At 45.5% G+C, this 20490-nt stretch overlaps 1 protein-coding gene across 1 annotated transcript in view; it reads right to left on the bottom strand.

Moving 5' to 3' along the window:
* Positions 1–20490, bottom strand: part of CAPN1 (calpain 1) — an 88214-nt gene that overhangs the window by 47488 nt on the left and 20236 nt on the right. The window contains exon 4 of the mRNA XM_088480027.1: positions 9881–9999. Within this exon, the coding sequence (XP_088336153.1) occupies positions 9881–9999 (119 nt within the window). The remainder of the gene's footprint in view (positions 1–9880; positions 10000–20490) is intronic.

Here is a 20490-nt window from a genome sequence, read left to right as displayed (position 1 = left end):
TGTAACTGTGACATGGAAATGTCTAGTAGCAACAGCTCAGCGATGAAGCGATAGACTACCCAAGCTCCAGGGACGTGCAGGTGGGATAGGCAGGTCAAATTCCTGAGATTGTATTATTCTAATACTTTTTATATTAAATTATTTAATATAAAAATTATTAGAATAATACAAAGAAGATATTTGGAACTTGTAAACATCTTCTCTATTTATTGTAATAATTTTTAGAGTTAACACTCACCAGCTTTGTGGAGCTACCTGGGACTGCAGGGAGACAAAAGATGAAACAGCAACAGCTCAGCCTCGCTTCTGTATAGTCAGACACTGCTTGCAGAGCTGGGAGCGGGGCCACATCGCGGGCAGTAAACTGCACAGCAAGAGAGCTAATAGAGGCATGCCTCTGAGTATGGGGGCATGCCTTGAGTACTGACGAACACTTTGGATGTGTCATGAGACTAGGAAGTGCACTGTAGTGTTTAGAGATCGGTGTTCAGTCAGCAGCAGCAAGAGAAGACAGTGATGCAGGTAGAAGATTGCAGTGCACTTCCTGGTCACATGACAATGTTTAGAAATCGGAGCTCAGCAGCAAGAGAAGACACAGTGATGCAGGTTAGAGAATCAATGGATACTGAAGCTTAGTGTAATGGGGGAGAGTTACAGTGAGTAGGGGGTGAGAAAGGCTACTAGCACTCAGACCCATCTCCATGTGTGCCTCCCAAGCCATTGACCACACCACACGTCACTGCCAAGCCCACAGGGCCGATCAGTACTGAAGTGCATAAAGATAGGTTTACCCTCAGCTGCACTATAGTGCGTCAAACTGCAAAGTTGACACATGAACAGTTTGTTGGGAGCTTGGGTTTCTATGGTCAAGTATCGGCACACAAGCCTCAGATCATATTTTTATCCTAATGTGTTAATTCCAGGCATTGCCTATTCTGCTCAGTGTAATCCTATTAAGTGTGCCTAAAATGCTGGCTCACCAGGATCTTTGGTGCGTAGGATGAATAATCCTTGCCACCAGGGGCGTGCAAACGATTTCATGTGGGAAAACCATATATAATTTAATTTTGGTACCCACCCCCCCTCCACTTTAACTTAAAGAGCGCACATTAAAGCTCCTCCTCCGTGCAGTGGTCGTGCAGCCTATTGATATAAAGCAAAACCCCTGACCGTTCACTGCCACCTTTCAAATGTTTGGGCGCCCCTTGACATTCCACTGATGGCAGCCATTTCTAAAATGGCTGCCACATGTTTCTACTATCTTCATGCTTTCTGTATTTCATGCAAATCTAAACCTCTGTATCTTGTTCATGGTTTCTGTATTTTCCGAAAATCGAAACCTCTGTATTATGCTCATACTATCTGTTAAGCACACTGAGTCCTATTGGACGAAAGAGTTATAAATATAAAATTATTATTATTATTATTATTTATAATAATATTATAATACAGTTATCCATAGCATAAGAACAAGGAAGAGATTAGAATATCACATAGTAGTTCAGAGACTACAATATGACATAAAATATGAGATATGGTAAGAACTTACCTTTGTTATCTCTATTTCTACGAAGTCCATAGGTTTCCACAGGACTCCTGCCCTGTCGCACCTGTGCTGCAGATGGGATTTACTCTGGTCACCGGTTTTTCCGTCTCCCTCTGGTGAGAATGTGATTCTTGTATGTGTCCAGATCTTTTATCTCTCTCTTCCTTCTCCTCCTCCGGCCTATGGCTTGGTACGTAACTGAGATGCCTTGGCTCGGGGGCGGGATATAGGAGGGGGACCCTAGTGCATCCTGGGAGGTTGAAAACTTAACTCTATGGTGCCCGATGTCATCACCTATACCCCAAGGTATCCTGTGGAACCCTATGGACTTCGTAGAAATAGAGATAACAAAGGTAAGTTCTACATCAGGGTCCATAGGGTATCCACAGGATACCTTGGGGATGTCCCAAAGCAGTATCCTTCAAGGGTGGGGATGCTCCTGTGCTGAAAGGAGAATCCACCGCCCGAAGGAAGCATCCTGAGAGGCAAAGGTGTCAAACGCGTAATACCTCACGAAGGTATGGACAGAGGACCATGTGGCAGCCTTGCAGATCTGGACTGCAGAGGCACCACGTCGAGCTGCCCACAAAGGACCCACAGACCTAGTGGAATGAGCCCTCACAGAGGATGGAACCAGAAGATAAGCTTCTGAAATTGCCATACGAATCCAACCTGCCAAAGTTTGCTTTGAAGCAGGCCAACCCTTTTACGGAAGCCATAGAGGGCAAACAAGGCGTCCGACTTCCTAAACGAAGAAGTGCGGTCAACATAAATCCTTAAGGCCCACACAACGTCCAAAGTGGCCTCACCCACTGAAAGATCAGGTGAGTTAAAAGCCGGCACAACAATTTCCTCGTTGATATGGAAACGTGAAACAACTTTGGGAAGAAATTCAGGACGAGTGCGCAGCACTGCCCTGTTCCCATGAAAAATCAGGAAAGGGGGTCTACAGGAGAGAGCCCCTAAGTCAGAAACACGTCTGGCCGGAGCAATGGCCAGAAGGAAAATTGTTTTAACGGTCAGCCATTTAAGGTCCACTGAGCCCAGTGGTTCAAACGGCGGTCCCTGGAGAGCCCTCAGGACCACAGCTAAATCCCAAGGCGCCACCGATGGAACAAAGGGCGGCTGAATTCGAAGAACACCTTGCATAAAGGTGCGCACATCAGGGATTGCAGCAATCCTACGATGGAACCAGACGGACAGGGCAGACACCTGCACCTTCAGAGAAGCAAGGCGAAGCCCATGGTCTAGTCCCGCCTGTAGGAAAGCTAACACTCTAGACAGACGGAACTCCCGAGGGGCATAACCTCTCGGTCGACACCACTGGAAGAACGTATGCCACACACGATGGTATATCCTTGCAGAAGATGGTTTCCGAGCTCTTAGCATAGTTCGTACTACAGAGCTGGAAAACCCCCTGGACCTTAAAATGGCCGTCTCAACAGCCACGCCGTCAAAGACAGCCGAGTCAGGTCCGGGTGAAGACAAGGACCCTGTGACAGTAGGTCCGGTCGTAGCGGCAACCGCAGAGGAATGTCCACGGACAGACCCTGAAAGTGCCGCCTGGGCCGCGCGGGAGCCATCAACAGGAGCGTCCCTCCTTCCTGTTTGAATTTCCGGATTACCCGTGGAAGAAGGGAAAACGGAAGAAAGAGATAAGCAAACCGGAACGTCCACTGGACGGACAGAGCATCCACCAGAGACGCCTTTTCGTCTCTTGTTCAAAACCCGTACACCGGCAACTTGTTGTGCCGTGATGCCATGAGGTCGATCTCTGGAAGACCCCACCTGTCCACCAGAAGTTGAAAGACGTCCTGGTGCAGAGACCACTCCCCCGGATGAACGTCCTGGCGACTGAGAAAGTCCGCCTCCCAGTTGAGGACTCCCGGGCTGAATACCGCGGATATGGCCGGGAGATTGCGCTCTGCCCAGACCAGGATGCGGGACACCTCTACGAGTGCCGCCCGACTTCGGGTTCCTCCTTGACGATTTATGTAGGCCACGGTGGTGGCGTTGTCCGACTGGACCTGCACGGGGTGACCCTGGAAAACCCGATGTGCCTGCTGGAGAGCATTGAAAACCGCGCGGAGTTCCAAGATGTTTATTGGAAGCTCCTTTTCCACCTGAGTCCATCTGCCCTGGAACAAGTGTGGACCCATGACAGCTCCCCAGCCCCAAAGGCTGGCGTGCGTTGTCAACAGGACCCAGTTCGCCACCCAAAATGGACGACCCTCGTCTGCAACCACCAGGCTAGGGACAGGCGAAACTCCGGAGTGAGCACCATCGTCTGGGACTTTAGACTCTGAGGCAGTCCATTCCATTTGGACAGGATCAATTGCTGCAGAGGTCTGGAGTGAAACTGGGCATATTCCACCATGTCGAATACTGACACCATGGAGCCCAGTAACCTCATCGCCGAGTGCAGGGACACACGGCGACTCTGCAGACAACTGCGCACCCTCAACTGTAAGGCAGAGATCTTTTCCCCTGTTACAAAGATCCTCTGCTGTCTGGAGTCCAATAAGGCTCAGAGGTGCAGAATCCTCTGAGATGGGATCCGGGTGGACTTTTGCCAGTTTATTAACCAGCCGTGCAGTTGCAGTACCGCAATCATCAGATCCAAGTGGCGTAGAAGGAGATCTGGAGATCCTGCTACCAACAGAAGGTCGTCTAGGTACGGCAACATTCGGACTCCCTGCAGCCGCAGGAAAGCCGCCATGACCGCCATAACCTTGGTGAACACTCGTGGTGCTGTCGCCAGGCCAAAAGGTAACGCCCGGAACTGGAAGTGATCGTTGCGGATTGCAAACCTGAGGAACTGTTGATGGCGTTAAAGAATAGGGACATGCAGGTAAGCGTCATGTATGTCCAACGACACCATGTAATCCAGGTATGCTGGGGGACCCAGACCGTGATGCCACCGATCAGCAGCTTCCAGCAGCGTTCACCATGCTTCTGTAAAGATGGCCACCGAGGAGCAGAGAGGGGGAGGAGCGCTGCCACAGGGCCAATCGGCAGCGCAGAGAGGGCTGTGTGCAGCGGGGGAGGCACCGGCTGTGTACAGGGAAGGCGCGCTCCCCTGGCATGCAATTAACCCCTGGGATGCCGCAGCGCTACCGCTCAGCCTCGGTCCACTGTCCCAGGGGGGTAATGGAAGCGCAGGTTAGTTACCTGGCTCCACGCTGCAACCAGTCCCCAGGGAGCATCCTGCCTGGGGACTCTGGACCATGTTTCAACAGGTGCTCCGACTCCGAGCCGGGCACCAACGAAACTGAGGTGCCTTGGCTCGGGGCGGGGTATAGGAGGGGGACCCTAGCGCATCCTGGGAGGCTGAAAACTTAACTCTATGGTGCCCGATGCCTGACGTCATCACCTATACCCCAAGGTATCCTGTGGATACCCTATGGACCCTTATGTAGAAATAACAAAAAAAGTGAATAGATCCAATTTCCAGACAGGGAAGACAGGCATAACAGAAATAAACCTTATGGTCATGCAGAAAAGGATGAATTATGCAGGTTCACAGATATGTGAGGAAAACAAAGGATGGACATATGAGAGATATGAGGAGAGACAATAGGGACCATGAGATAGTAGGCCATGGGGGGCGGCCATATTGGCTGCAGTAATATGAAATAACAGATACAAGTATATAAGTGAAAGGAGAAAATTAAATGGGGGAATAATATTACTTAAGACAGATAGGGCGGAATTCAATTGTTTTCGCGGCCCGCATCTCCCGTCTAAAGTGACAGGAGATCGCGGGCCGCTATTCAATTGTTCCAGATTTTCGTGCTGATCGCGCCCAAAGTGGTCGGGTTTCAAAGTGTAGCGCTGGCAGCTGATCGTGCCCGACAGGAGCAAGAATTGAATAGCTCCGTCGGGCGCGATGGGGGCAGGAATCAATTGAATTCCACCCATAGTGAGTCTGGTGGAGGGTGACAAGGCCATAGCAGGTCATCTAAATAATTAGTTTTGCTAAATATTCACTACAGAAGGAGAGGGGAAGGGGCCACAGTTAAGTTGCAAGGACATACATAATAAAGGAGGTAGATAAAAGTACATGTACAGAGGAGAAGGTTCTAACAGAATTACATACAGACCAGTGAGCCTTACATCAGTAGTAAGGAAAATAAGAGAAACACTATTAAAATAAAGAGTTGTGGAACATCTGAAATCCAGCAACTTACAGAATCCCAAACAGCATGGGTTTACTGGGGAGAGATCATGCCAAAAATCTTTTTGACACTGTCCCACATCGCAGACTGCTAAATAAACTAGAAATCTTGGGATTGGATTCTTAGGGGTAAATTTACTAAAGAATCGAGTCTGGGAGCGTTTGTTTGTTTTTCAACTCAATTAGCTTCACCGAAACTCGGGAGATTTGAAGCTCCTGAAACTCAGAAATTTACAAAGAAGTGAGTTTAGCTAAGAGAGAGATGGCCGATGGTGAAGCAGAGCGAGATTTCTCTCCTGAGTAGCAGGTTTTGCAGGAGATGACTCACCCGGAGATTGCAGTGTCTTCTCTCTGCAAAACTCTCCCGAGCAAGCAGCCTGCACATATCAGTTAAATGGATAAGAACTTGGGCCCTCATTCAGAGCCACTCGCTATTTGCGGTCGTTCGTTTTCTAAAAAGGGGTGGCTATTCAAATGAACCGTTCGCACTTTGCGGTCTGTTCACGCCTCTAAGTCTGAACGAGCGAGCAAAACATGCGAACATAAATTTGAAAAATACGCCCCCTGGCCGCTCGCACCATACGTCATGTCCGCTATTTATTAGATTAATCGAGTACATCGAACAGCGTCTGAACTGCTCGCTATTCTAGTGGTTGGTTTTTTCAACTACTATTTTGCGAGCAGTTCTAAGCTAAAAAAAAAACAAGTGACGTGGTCAATGACGCTGCTGGATTAATTATGCACTCCCTTAAAACGCCCGTTTTGACCTTTAAGCACGCCTGCGATCGGATCTCCACTCCCCGTTTTCAAGCACCTTCCCCTGTTACCACCCACATACGCCTCATTCTGTCACTCAAAATAGCAGGCATTCGCTATTTTGCGAGCACATGAATTTCGGCCGCACTGACTGGTTCGCGCATGCGTATAACGATCCGTACGCATGCGCAGTTGGGCAAACATCGCTCGAAGCGAACGAGCTGCCGCTTACGAGTGGCTCTGAATCAGGCCCTTGGTTGCAGGAAGGGAAACAGAGAGTTGTAGTAAATGGTGTGCAGTCTCAGGAGGGAAAGGTTACAAGTGGTGTACCCCAGGGTTCTATACTTGGACCTTTGTTGTGACATTGCAAATGGTATTGAATGGAAAGTATGTCTTTTTGCAGGTGACATAAATATATGCAACAGGGTAGACACACCAGGAGGAGTAAGACAAATGATGGAGGATCTAGGTAGACTAGAGGAATGGTCAAGAACGTGGCAACTACAGTTTAATGCAAAAAAAATGTAAAATCATGCACATGGGTCTCATAAACCTAAATATAGTATCAAGGGTACTATAATAAAAACTACTGAGAAGGAAAGGGACCTAGGTGGTCGCAGTTTCAGGTGACTTAAAGGCGGGTAAGCAATGTAACAAAGCAATGAGAAAGGCAAGTCACATGCTTGGTTGCATGGGGAGAGGAATCAGTAGCAGAAAGAATGTAGTAATAATTCCACTGTATAGGTCATTGATACGAACTCCTCTAGAATACTGTGTTCAGTTCTGGAGGCCACATCTAAAGAAGGCATAAATTCATGAGACTGTACAAAGAAGGGCAACTAAAATGGTGCATGGTCTACATCGCAAAGCTTAAGGGGCCTATCCATTTGCAGATGTTTTTCTGAACGATGAAAGACAAAAGATATCTATTGAAAATTCCGGTGGCTGTGCTGAAAGATATTTGTCATGTACATGACAGATTTTGCAAAAGATGAACGATATCGCATGACATCATTCAAGGAGTGGATTTTTTTCTCTCAAGTTATTTGTAGCTGCTGTTAATATCGTTCGTCGTTTACCGCATATAAACTGCCAGATATTTCTAATATCTGGCAGCGATATGCGATAATTGACCAACATGTTGGAGAGACGAAAGATAAAATTTATCGGCTGCGAAAGTGCGAATCTGTCATAGTTCAAGGCCTATCCATTAGCAGATAAATTGAACAACTGAACTGGATTCGGTATGATACACCGCCGGCCGCATGGCCGACGGTTCAAATCCCGGCAGCGCCAGTCCGACATGGAAGGAAATCCTGATCGTCTAGAAGGTAAGTAATTACTAAGCTAACTCTACCCCCTAACCCTAACCCTCCTTTAGGGTGCCTAACCCTAACCTCCGCACCCCCCTGTGCCTAACCCTAATCCCCCCTCTAAGTGCCTAAACCTAACTCCCCCTTTCCCCGCCGCCAAAACCTAAGTCCCCCGAAGGGGTGCCTAACCCTAACCTTCCCCCTGGGGTGCCTAACCCTAACCCTCCCATCCCCTAGCCTAGACCTAACCTCCCGGGGGGTGCCTAACCCTAAGTCCCCCTCGGGAACCCTAAACCTAACCCTCCTCCCCACGGCTGTCCGTGCTCATCGCCCGGCATCCCTTCGATCGGGAAACCGGGCGCCGGTCTCCCGGCGTAGGTTAGTTAACCCTCGCCGGGATTCTGTAGTCTAGATGCCGGCGGTCGGCATTGTGACCGCCGGCATCATAAATGTATACCGACCTGGTAAAGGGGCCTATCCATTAGCAGATAATTTGAATGACTGAACGATATATCGTTCAGTCGTTCAGTTTATCTGCTAATGGATAGGCCCCTTTACTAGGAAAGACTAAGAGATCTTAATATGTATAGTTTGGAGCAGAGAAGGGAAAGGGTTTTAACAAGGCACAGGGGGGAGACATTCTTCAAAAGGAAGATAATTATTAGAACATGAAAACAAGCACTGAAACTGGAGGGAGGTAAGTTCAGAGGAAATTTGAGGAAAATTTACTTCAAATAAAAAGGTGGAGGATAAGTGGAATAGCCTCCCATCAGAGGTGGTAGAGGCTAAGACAGTAGGGAAATATAAACATGTTGTTTGGGATAAGCATAAGAATACACTTACAAAGTACTAAGGATCATATAGGATTGAGGTTACCAAAAGGTAAAAAAGGGCAGACTAGATGGGTTCTTATCCGCCATCATAGTGTGGCAATTGAGGAAAACACTTGTGGGCAGGGGGCAAGTGAAGAAAACATCTGGTAGGTGGGGAGCACGTGAGGGGAACATAGGTGGGCATGTGTGAGAAAAGCTGGCATGCTGTGGCTTACACAAACTCTTCAGCCATTCATACCTCAAGAAAGGAAATCTGACAGAGACAGAAATGCATAAAGGTGTCTACAACAGCCTCATGCCAGGGGTAATGAACCTAATAATGAAATCCTCCAAACTTGAAACTTTGTTGATATGTTCATATAATGGACGTGGATTAAAATGGGTTTTGTTTACTGGTGAGTGACCAGTTTTTTCACTGCTGTATTTTAACATTTTGAGACTGGTCTCTGAAGATGCACTACAAGTGGCTGCAAGTGCAAGCTTTACTTTGTTCTAGAATATACACACACTCAAAAACACACTAGGGTCCATTTTTGTCAGAAGCCAATTAACCTACCAATATATTTTTGGGAAGAAACTGGGAGTACCCTGTGACAAACGACACAAACATGGGGAGAACATACATACTCCACATGTACAGGACCTTGGTGAGGATCAAACCCAAAACCCCAGCACAGCGATGCGGCAGTTCTCACCACTGCACAAATAGGAGATTAAGCGGGAAACCACATAATAGATGTATATTGATAGCTAGTTTGTAATGTTTCCACCCAGCCTATGTTCTTCTGCAAACAAAACACTGACAAAGACAGAAACACACAGGACCACATGATGACATGGTTGCTAAAGAGGGTGGTTCATACTAGTCCTTTAGGATATTTATGATGTTCATGTGGTCATGGAAGAAGCATTTTTCCTATGCACAGCAGCCTCCATGCCTCGAAGCTAAGCAGACACTACATGGCTGATTATAAATAATGCAGACCTTTGTTACTTGTTAACAACTACAACACATCTCAAGTTCTACCGTGTTATGTAACAAGATTATTTATATATTTTTTTCAATTATATTCCTATGTTAATGGATAATGGACATAATTCTAAAATCCTTGGTCCAAAACATCTTGAGCTGAGAAATTCCCCTGATGAGGTTATGGGATACCATTTTCAATGACAGGAAGCTGAACAATCATTTGAGGAAGTGTGTGTTACTGCTCCTAATCATGGAGTTACAGCGAATATTACACGTTTTTACCTGAAAATGGAAGACTCCTGCATAATTCTCCTGAAAGCTCTGACCATGGGGAACCACACGATGGAGAATAGTGTCATTTAACGTGAGAGAGGCAATGGCAGCCAGGAGCCAACAGTCACCTGACAGAATGAGAAAATGGTGAACATTAAAATCTCACAATGGAGTCCAGTAAGTGAGACACAGTGTGTGGAGAACGTTATTTAAATTTTAAATAAAAACGGAAGAATTATCAGACAGTGTAAAATGCAGTATGGCAAGTACAGACGTGTCCACATACATCTATCCCCCGTGCATTACAACTTGTGTTACACATAAAGCGCAATCGCTGTGCGTCTTGGAAGCGCAGAGCGTATTTTCATGCATTTTTTCCCCTTAAAATGCATCTTATTCGCAAAGTGATGAAAACAGGGCGGGCAGCAGCTTCTGCTGACTACAATGCTATGCGGCATGCCTATATTCTGTGTACAGCTTCGCCTATATCTGCATACATAATACTACGTTACAGCGTCAGTGGCTGTCACACTGTAACATAGCGTTTTGCATGTAGATACAGCCGAGGTCGCACACAGAATATAGACATGCTGCATATCACTGTAGTCAGCACAAGCTGCTTGTGTGTCCTATTGGAATCACTTTTAAAAGGGAAAAAGTCACATGAAAAAAGCTTGGCACTATTGAGACTAGAAGGGCTGCCTACCGAGCACAGAGGCTAGATGTACGTAGACACATCTGTAGCAATGATTTCCACATTTCTCTGGTTTTCAATGTCTGACCCTTATATTTCAGCAATGTTCAGATGGAGAAGTTACACCTGGCATTGGGCTGGTGTAATCTCCGATGGTGCAACCGATGCGGCTGATGGTGCGCTTTAATGCACACAGTGGCAGATTAGCGCTGCAGCTGGTGGGTGTCTCTGTATGTATCACATTGGCTGCGTTATTAGCATGAAGACGTAGTCGCGCTGCGGCATAAGACGCACTCATGACTGCCATACAGATTTTAAAGAGCAAAAACAGTAATCAAGTAATTGTTAGTATGGGGAGAATAGGGGTTTAAATCAAGAGTAGAGAGTAGCACAACTGTGATTCAAACTATATGAACAGAGCTCTTATGTTTATGATCTATTCTATACACCCGCACATACAGGAAAACGTAAAATGATATACAACATGGGGCACGTAGGTCAACACACAGCAGGCACAGACAGTAAAGAATGTTACAGAGTCAAAGGTTTCTGTACCATGAGATAATGAAGTGTAACACAACATTATGCATTATGGGAGCACTAGTGTAAATGCACAGCACACATGCAGGAATACAGGCACGCCTTAGCTAAAGAGCAGTGACTCAGAGAAGAGAAATGTGAGACGGGAGGAGGGAGTGATGCCTGAGGGAATCCCTGTGTCACACACCCAAAATAAAACTACACACTGCACTGCCAGCCTACAACACCCACACACATCACGCCCTGGAACGCCCCCTGTGCTCTATTGCCCAAACAATAGATTCATTACAATAGATAGCGAGAGGTGCACCAAACTGGTATCGCAAGACTGACAACAGTGACCTATACAGAAGCACATTTTGTAGTACAACAGAGTTAGGAGAACACATGATGCTTCCTTAATGAAAGAACATGCAAGATAATATTTTACTTACATAAAACACAGCATAATTATGTTACATACACTCTTACAAGAACAGAGCATAATATGCACAAATGCAATTAAAGTAACACTCCAGGAGACATCCCATCCGTTCCTACGGAAAGATTTTGCAGTTTCAACAGGTATTGAAAAACTAAAATGGTCTTTTTTCTTACTAATTGCTGGGTAACCCTTGTGTTCATGGGTGAGTTATTGTAGGATGTCCTCCTTGACTCCTACCTATTTTTAGGTAAATTCACTAAAAGGTCAGTTTTAGGGTTTCAGGGCTAAATCACACATTTATTTAGTAACACTTAAAAATCTATACCAAAAATCATCTGTTAATAAATGTGTGATTTAGGGGTCTATGTACTAAGCCTTGGAGAGAAATAAAGCACCAACCAATCTAATTTTTTGGTACTTTATCTCCATCCACTTTCTCTCTATCCAAGGCTTAGTACATAGGACCTGATTCAGACCCAGAAGCTAAGAAGTGTTCGCTCGTAGCTGGCTGATGTCCGCATTCTGCGCTTGCGTACGCATCGCAGTGCGCGTGTGCAAATCAGTGGAAGAGATCAGGAACCGTTCGCTCATTGGGCATAGACTGCCCAGCAGAGTGAGTGACAGGAGAAGCTGTTTGTGGGTGGTGACAGGGGCTGGCTGCTAGAAACGGGGGAGTGGATATGCGAACGCAGGAGTGATTGAGCGTCTCAACGCTGCTTCAAAAGCGTGCACAATTAACAGGCAGCGTCATTGTACACGTCAACTGGTTGTATTTCACATTGAGGTGATTGCAGTGCTTGCGGTAGGGTATAGTCGACCTCAAGCGCTGTGTTCGCTTCCGATGGTGCCCGATGTACCGATGGTTGCATACACTTCCTGGAGATGACGTGCACAAGTGGGCGTCTTAAGACAGGCTGGTGGGTGTCTCCATACACAAAGTGATCGCACGGCAAAACATAGTGGGTGTGCTTATGCCTTGCTGTGCGATCGCCTGCCGTGTCGTCACTTAGCCGAATTTGCATACGCTGGGAGCGAAAGAACGCATCTAGCGTGCGGGTCTGAATGAGCTCCATAGCCCCTGAAACACAAACATTGATGTTGATCAATTTAGATTGATTAAAATCGACCTTTAAGCTGGGTACACACTGACAGATATAGCGGGCGATCAATTGATCGGCCAATGTATATGCTGCCCGTCAGGCAGTGTGTACCCACGATATTGCATTGGCTGTGCTGCACAGCCGATGGACAGATATGTCTGCAGACATATCTGTCCACCAGCAGGTGTGTACGGGTGGTCGGCAGACCGCCCGTACACACACAGCGGGCAGCCGCGAGGAGGGGGACACGCCCCCCGCTCGCCGGGACACGCCCCCTGGTCACTGGTTCCCACAGCCAGACACAGATGATGGCCATTCAGTGTGTGTACGAACAATCATCATCTGCAGATATATCTGTCAGGTGTGTACCCACCTTAAGTAAATATATACCTATAGGTCAGCCACCCTGCTGTAGTACCCACCTGTCTTTTGTAGTAGATAAATAGAGGTCTATAACACAGAAGATGTAAAACGGATTAAGCAGGCAAAATGGTGGGCAATACATCCAAACAAAATAAGAGGTGCTAAGTCATCTTCTTTGGATCAATAAATTATATATATGTATTTATTTTGCATATATGGTATCTTATCTTCACATGCAGTGCTATTTTCCAGCAGGAACTAGCATTAACTATGGGCCTGATTCAGCAGCGTACGCAATGGCAACTACAGACGCAGATAGGCCGATTGTTCAGTGCTGCGTGTGCGCTGCAAAAGCACTGAGATTACACACACACACACACACACACACACACAGGAATCCATCGCAGAGTGAGTGATAGGCCATGAGTATTTGGGGGTGGGGTGACAGGGGAGTGGTTGGAGAAACACAGGCGTGTCTGTCCGTTTGAACGCAGTTGCATGGGCGTGCATATATTTGCATACGCAGCCCAAGTACTCACTGCGTGCGACTGGTCAGACCTGCTGTAATTGTGCGTGATGTATACGCATGCGAGACTACGATGTATTACGCATGTGAGAAAGCAGCAGTGGGCGTCTGTATGCTGGCTGAGCTGTGGCAGGCATTAGCATATTTTCACAGCTGCATTGCATGAGATTATGCAAATGCGATCCGTACTGAATCAGACCCTATGACGCAATGTCCTGGGCCAAAATGTGTTTTCCATAAGATATATATATATATATATATATATATATATATATATATATATATATATATTTTTTTTTTCATTCCACCTTTTGAATGAAATCAAGGCACATAAAAGGTATAGGCATGTAGAAAAAGAGCCAGCGCATCCAATTTAGGGCCATATTCAATATGGGGCGAAAAGTCCATTCATTTTCACCTATTTCCAATATCCCCGTATTCAATTTCATTGACTTTACGCCAGTGCGAAAAGTCAATGTAAAAAAAAACGGGGATAATTTTTCGCTTGCCTTTAGCAGGCGAAAAACAGTGCAGAATTGGGGTTTATGGGTGCAGGCTTAAGAAAAAAAAAAAAAAAACTAGCATGCACCCCTGGAAATGGTCCATAAAAATAATCTGTGTTAAAATAAAAGTAAAAAAAAAATTAAAAAAATATAGGGACAACCCAAAAAACACTTAAATTTTGGGGTTTAAAAAAATAAATAAAAAAAATAGGGATCACACTTCTAAATTAGCGGAATGGAGTCCAGAGGGGTTACCTTATATGCGGCAGGTGTTTTCTTTATTGCGGGAGTAGCGGCAGGTGAATTTTTGCGGAATATTTTAAAATCATTTAAGGGACTTAAAAATATGCTTGCACCCATTTTCAAGTACCCCAAATTTGATGGGCATAGTTATTTTTTTTTTTTTAAAAAACCTTCTAAATGCTCTTCTGCATTACCTTCTTCAAAGCTGCATTTATGCACCTGCCGCGGCTATTTAAAAACCCAACTTTCTTCTGCAGGCAAAAACGGGGGTAGCCATAGTGATTCCCCATGTCTGGACATATTTAGGGGGGTCCTAGGATTATTTCCCGAAAATTCCTGTTTTTTTTTCGCCGATCCAAGTTTCGCCAAATCCCGTTTTCGCCTACTTTGAAATTGAATATGGGGAATAGCGGGCACGCTATCCGCCTGGAAAACCGGCAAACGAGGCGAAAAGTCCAGCAGGCGAAAAGTCCAGACCTGAATACGGGCCTTAGTCAATAGAAAAAAAATTGTCCACATAAAAAAGGTGCATCAATAGGTTTTCAGTGCATCCATTTTAAAGTTCATATTCAAAAAGAGGGGCATACGGTAACCGGGTATATACATTAGCATGCATCAAGCCAGAGGGTACGCATCATAGCAGCAAAGACAAAGGCGGAAATTACGTTCCGTCTAATGGGGCACTGCTCGTCCAAAAACTACTGTACCCAGAATACACTGTGTGCACAATGCAGAAATGACGTTCAGCTCCACATCAGGGTATCTTGGCAACTACAGTATACAAAAACAAAATGGAAAGCGAACATGGCATTTCCCTTCATCAAACAGACACTATATTAACCACAAATGTGGCAATCCTATATAGCTGGCACAAGAAGATATTATAGTAGTATTTTAAATTGAAGAGTGTCCCCAAGTACAAAACCAATATCACAGCATAGCCAGGTGATCTGCAATGTGACGGACATATGAGCACACAGTTGTGCATTCAAACAACATATATAGGGCCTGATTCAGACCCGCTCAAGAGCGGGTCGGTGTTTGGCCACTGTGCATGCCGTAGCGGGCTCCGACGTGTGCGTGCGCGAGACCCGATCTAACGACAGTTGCTCCGTCGCTCCGGGTCTCGCACCAAAATTTGATTTTGATCGACAGCTCGCACTGTTTTGGAGGCGGGTGGCTGGCCAAACGGTGGAGAGATGTCACTGGTGAGCTTCCGGCTCTATTAAGAGCCAGAAGCTCACTGGGGCTTGCGGGAACAAGACCCTACTGCAAGGGTCTCGTCGCAAGCCCCTATGGCCGCGATGGTCAAGATCATCGCGACCATCACCTGGCCGCTCGCAATAGCTGTGGGTGGTCACCATCAGCTATGCGAGCGGCCCGGAGGCCGCACAAAAAAAAAAAAAAAAGAAGCCCTGATTCAGAGCGAGCGCTCTTTCAGAGCGTCCAGCTCTGAATTAGGCCCATAGTTCATACATAGAAGAACCAGATCAATAGGATAAAAAAAACAGACATATACATACATATAAATATATAAACATCCCGATTCAAAATCTACGAGATCACCATCAATCATTACAGAAAGCAACTAAGAGATAGTGCTTCGTTGAGCCCGTTTGGTGCTACTGTATTTAAACGACTGATCCAAAAACATTCCCTTTGTAGTAACAATTTATTATGGTCCGCACCTCTCCTGAGGAGGGGGAATATGGTCAATGGGGAAAAAACAGAATTCTCTCAAAGTATGTTTGCATGAAGCAAAGTGTTTTGCTACCGGCGGCGTGTTAGAGTCAATCGTATGCATTGCTTTTTTCATAGAGGATCAATGTAATGCAATCCTTACTTTTAACAACCTAATGGTTTTACCCACATACAACAATTGACATGGGCATTTGATGAGATAGATGACATAGCGACTATCACAATTTAAATGATGCTTGATCTCATATTTGACATTATTCACTGGATTTAAAAAATGAGTACCCACAAGCAAAAATTGGCAATTGACACAGCCGTGACATTTTTACTCTCCATTTCTGCAACGCAACCACATATTGGGCTTGGTGTTTCCAATATCAGATTTGGCTAGAATGTCTTTAACATTACTGCTTCTCTTATAGCAGAATAACGGCTTGTCTATACACATCTGACCAATGGTGTCATCAGACTGGATAATATGCCAGTGCTTCAAAATGCTGTCTCGGATATGCTTGGATGCAATAGAATACGTGGATACAAAAACCATACGATCCGTTGAAGTGTCAGTGTTCTTAGTGATCAAAGCTTGCTCCTGTGTCATCGTCAAACATTGTGCACTGGCATCATGAATTTCTTGTGAGGGATAGCCTCTGTCAATAAATGTATTGCCCAGGTCTCGTAGCGCATCAGGCAATTAAGTCCCATCAAAAGATTTGCGTACTACCCTCAAAAGTTGCGACAACGGTAAGCCACGTTTAAGTGAGCAGGATGGAAACTGTCAGCCAACAGTAATGTATTTTTGTCAGTCATTTTTCTATAGAATCTGGTAGATAACACATTTCCAGATCTATACACACAAACGTCTAAATAATTGACGGTGATCTCACTAAACGATACAGTAAATCTGATCATGGTTCAAGTGCATTGAGGTAATCAATAAACTCAGTCAGGAGTCTATCCCCACCAGTCCAAATCATAAAAAGATAGTCTATATAACGAACATAAAAATGTATGTAATGAGAAAACTCGGAGTGAGCCATAATATGTTGTTTTTCATACATATGCATAAATATGTTGGCATACGATGGGGCCATATTGGACCCCATCGCAGTGCCCCTGAATTGTAAGTAAAACTAATTCTCGAAAAGGAAATAATTTTTGCACAAAACAATCTCTATCAAGAGAAGCAGAAATTCAACATTAGGCCCAATATAATTTGGACTGGAGGAGATCAGACTCCTGGCAGCATCAAGGCCATCACAATGGCCGATGTTTGTAGGCGAATAAAGTCACTGGTGTCTCTTAAATAAGAGCTGGTATGTTGTACAACTGGTTGTAACCAGTAATCTATGTATTGGGAAAGTGATTGACACAATGACCCACAAGAAGAAATTATAGGCCTCCCAGGGGACCTAACCAGTGTTTTGTGTACCTTTGGCAACACATAGATTACAGGAGCTCTAGGGTGTCTCTGTGTAAGAAAATATGAGGTCTGTTCAGCGATCCAATTATTTGAAAGACCTAATTGCATCACTGCATCAATTTCTTTGTTATTATTATAAGTTGGATCATAAGTCAAGATCTTGTAACAGTCCAAGAAAGAAATTGATGCAGTGACAAAGTAGCTCAGTGCTTCGAAATGTTGTTTTTTTGATAATGGGACACCATTTAATATATTTATTTCACAACCAGTCTCTGAGTGCTGCAGCTTTTTTGCTCTATTTTAAATTCATCAGTTGCTGAGGGCACCGGAGCCAGCTGTTTCCAGAAGGAGTGGACAGTTACTATATTATACTGTGGGTGGAGTTATAGAAAAACATACATATATATATATATATATATATATACACACATACACATTTATGTTTTTCTTTAACTCCACCCACAGTTCCTGAAACTATTTTCCCAGAAAAATAGCCCTGTTCACATGTATAAATAATTTTTACATAGGATGTATTTAACGGCATCCCGACTGTCTAATCCCGGCAATGTTCCAATGACAGGTGTCGAGGTCCCAATGCCTGTCATTTTACCTACACCGGGAGCCAGACGCCCGGCATCCCGATCGAAGGTATGCCGGGAGGCCAGGCGTGCATAGGGGGGGTATAGGTTAGGGGCTCCCGGGGGCACTTAGGTTTAGGCACCCCCCCTCCACCTGAGAGGGTTAGGCTAGGGGAAGGGGGGTTAGGGCTAGGCACCCCCGGGGGGAGGTTAGGGTTAGGCACCCCCCCGGGAGACTTAGGTTTAGGCTGTGGGGATGGGGGGGGTTAGGTTTAGGCACTTACAGGGGGGGTTAGGGTTAAGCACTTGGGGGGGGGAAGTTAGGGTTAGGCACCCCTTAGGGAGGGTTAGGGTTATGGGGGGGTTAGGTTAGTGAATAGGAAAATACATACCTGTCGGGATTAGAACCGTCGATCCCGTATTTAACAGTATTAACATTCTTGGTTATCCCATCCTTCACCAGGCTTATTAGGTTGTAGCAAGTTTTAACTTGGTCCAGCACCTAATACTCACCTGTTGTGAGACTGTCATTCTCCAATTAGATTATCTATCACTGAACAGTATCTTTGTGTAACTTTAATGTTGTTTACACCCAACTCCTCTTGCAAAGCTTATGTCTGTCACTGGTTTTCCCTCCTGGATAACAAAATCTATACTTTAGCACATACCTGCAATCTCTGACTCAGACACTCTCCTGGTCCAACTCAAATGCAACTAAGGGGCATATTCAATTAGGTGCGAAAAGTCCCGCTGCCGAGGTTTTCGCCGTCATCACTGGTTTTCAATACAGAAAAATATCGCACTAGTCGCCGCTTATCCCCGTATTGAAATCGAAAATCGTCGAAAACCGGACCCGGCCAAACGCAAACAAGCTAAAAGTACTGTCAGATTTCGAGAAATCAGCCTGACACCCCCCAAATGATGCAATGACATGTGGGATCACTATGGATACCCCCAAATAGCCCTGCTGAAGGTTTTTGGTGACCTGAAATGGTCTCAATAGGTGCTATTTTGCGTCTTTGAAGAAGTGGTGAAGAATAGCATTTGTAGTCCCAGCAAATTTGAGGTACATGAAAATGGGTGCAAGCATGGATAAAAATTGCTACAGTTAAGTTTTAAAAACTTAAAATATGCACCTTCAGCAAACAAAAAAAACACCTTGGGGGACCCCCTGGAATCTATTTAGCTAGTTTTTAAGTTTGTCCCCCAACTTTGGACTTTTTCGCCCCCAAAACGAAAGTACTTTTTTGAGGTAATCTACAGCATTTTTTTTACTTTATTTGACGCAGTTTACCTTTGGGGGACTATCCCAAGGCTGCAGGGATGTTTCCGCAACTTTGCACCCCAAACCCCCAACTCTGCACTTTATTTCACCTGCATTCAGAGACAAATCTTTTCTGCTGGTTACAAGGTGCAGAGTTTTCGAAACGTCTTTGAAATTGAATACAGGGATAAGTTTTCGCCTGGCGAAATGACGTCATAGGTGGACACTTTTAGCCAAAAACTTCTTATCGCGGCTAATTGAAAGAGAGACTAATGGTGCATACACACTAGACGATATGCTCCCTGAGCGATATCGTCTAGTGTGTCCCCGGCAGAGTGTGCTCAATGTCGTTCATGACATTGAGCACACCCGATGAACGATATCATTAACGATATCGTTCAGCGTCGGGCTCTCTCCCCCATTCCATAACATGGAACAACCTGACGATATCGTCAGGTTGGCCTGCATGTTAACCCGATGAACGATGATGACGAACGATCCGCGGGAACGCGCGTCGTCGTTATCGTTCATCGTTTTTGTGTTAAAAATGGACGATAAAGTGGACGACTGAAAGATAACGATATCGCTAACGTTCAGTCGTCCACTTTAATCGCCCAGTGTGTACGCACCATTAGACCACATAACTACAGTCTCCAGATCACAAAAGACCATCTCTTGTCATGCACATACTGTATGCTTTCAGCACCCGACTCACATCCAAAATTCAGTGGCATTCTCTGGTAATTCTTGTCCTGTAATCATACTTACCGACTTCTCTGGAATCCTTTCCAGGAGCAGCCGGAGAGGAGCTGGTATTCTCAGCTTCAGGGGCGGGGCCAGACTATAGCTGTCATTAGGTTCTGCCCCATTTACAGGAAAAGCCCACGATTCGCAGGTCTGTGAGAAGGGCGCGGTGCTAAGTGACCTGATTTGCGTAATTTAGCCCCTCCCTACGGACCCGCAAATTTCTCGGAAAATCTCCCTATCCTGCTCACTTTACTAGGAAGTGGGTAGGATGCGGGAGATCTGCCTACTTTTTCTGGGGTGCGGGGAGTTACCCGAAAAATCAGGAACCTCCCGCAGCTCCCGGGAGAGTAGGCAAGTATGCTTGTAGTCAACATGCCCTGCGTTCAACTGGACTGTGAGGGAGATGTATCAAACAGATGGAGAAGTTGCCCACAGCAACCAATCAGATTATAGCAGAGAGATGAATAGTACTAGATAAATGACATTAGAAGCTAATGGGTTGGGAATCTTAAGTGT

Source organism: Taudactylus pleione, unplaced genomic scaffold (assembly GCF_031769625.1).
Source record: "Taudactylus pleione unplaced genomic scaffold, aTauple2 ptg000250l, whole genome shotgun sequence".
Classification (NCBI taxonomy): Eukaryota; Metazoa; Chordata; class Amphibia; order Anura; family Myobatrachidae; genus Taudactylus; species Taudactylus pleione.
This window is presented reverse-complemented; position numbering and strand designations above follow the sequence as displayed.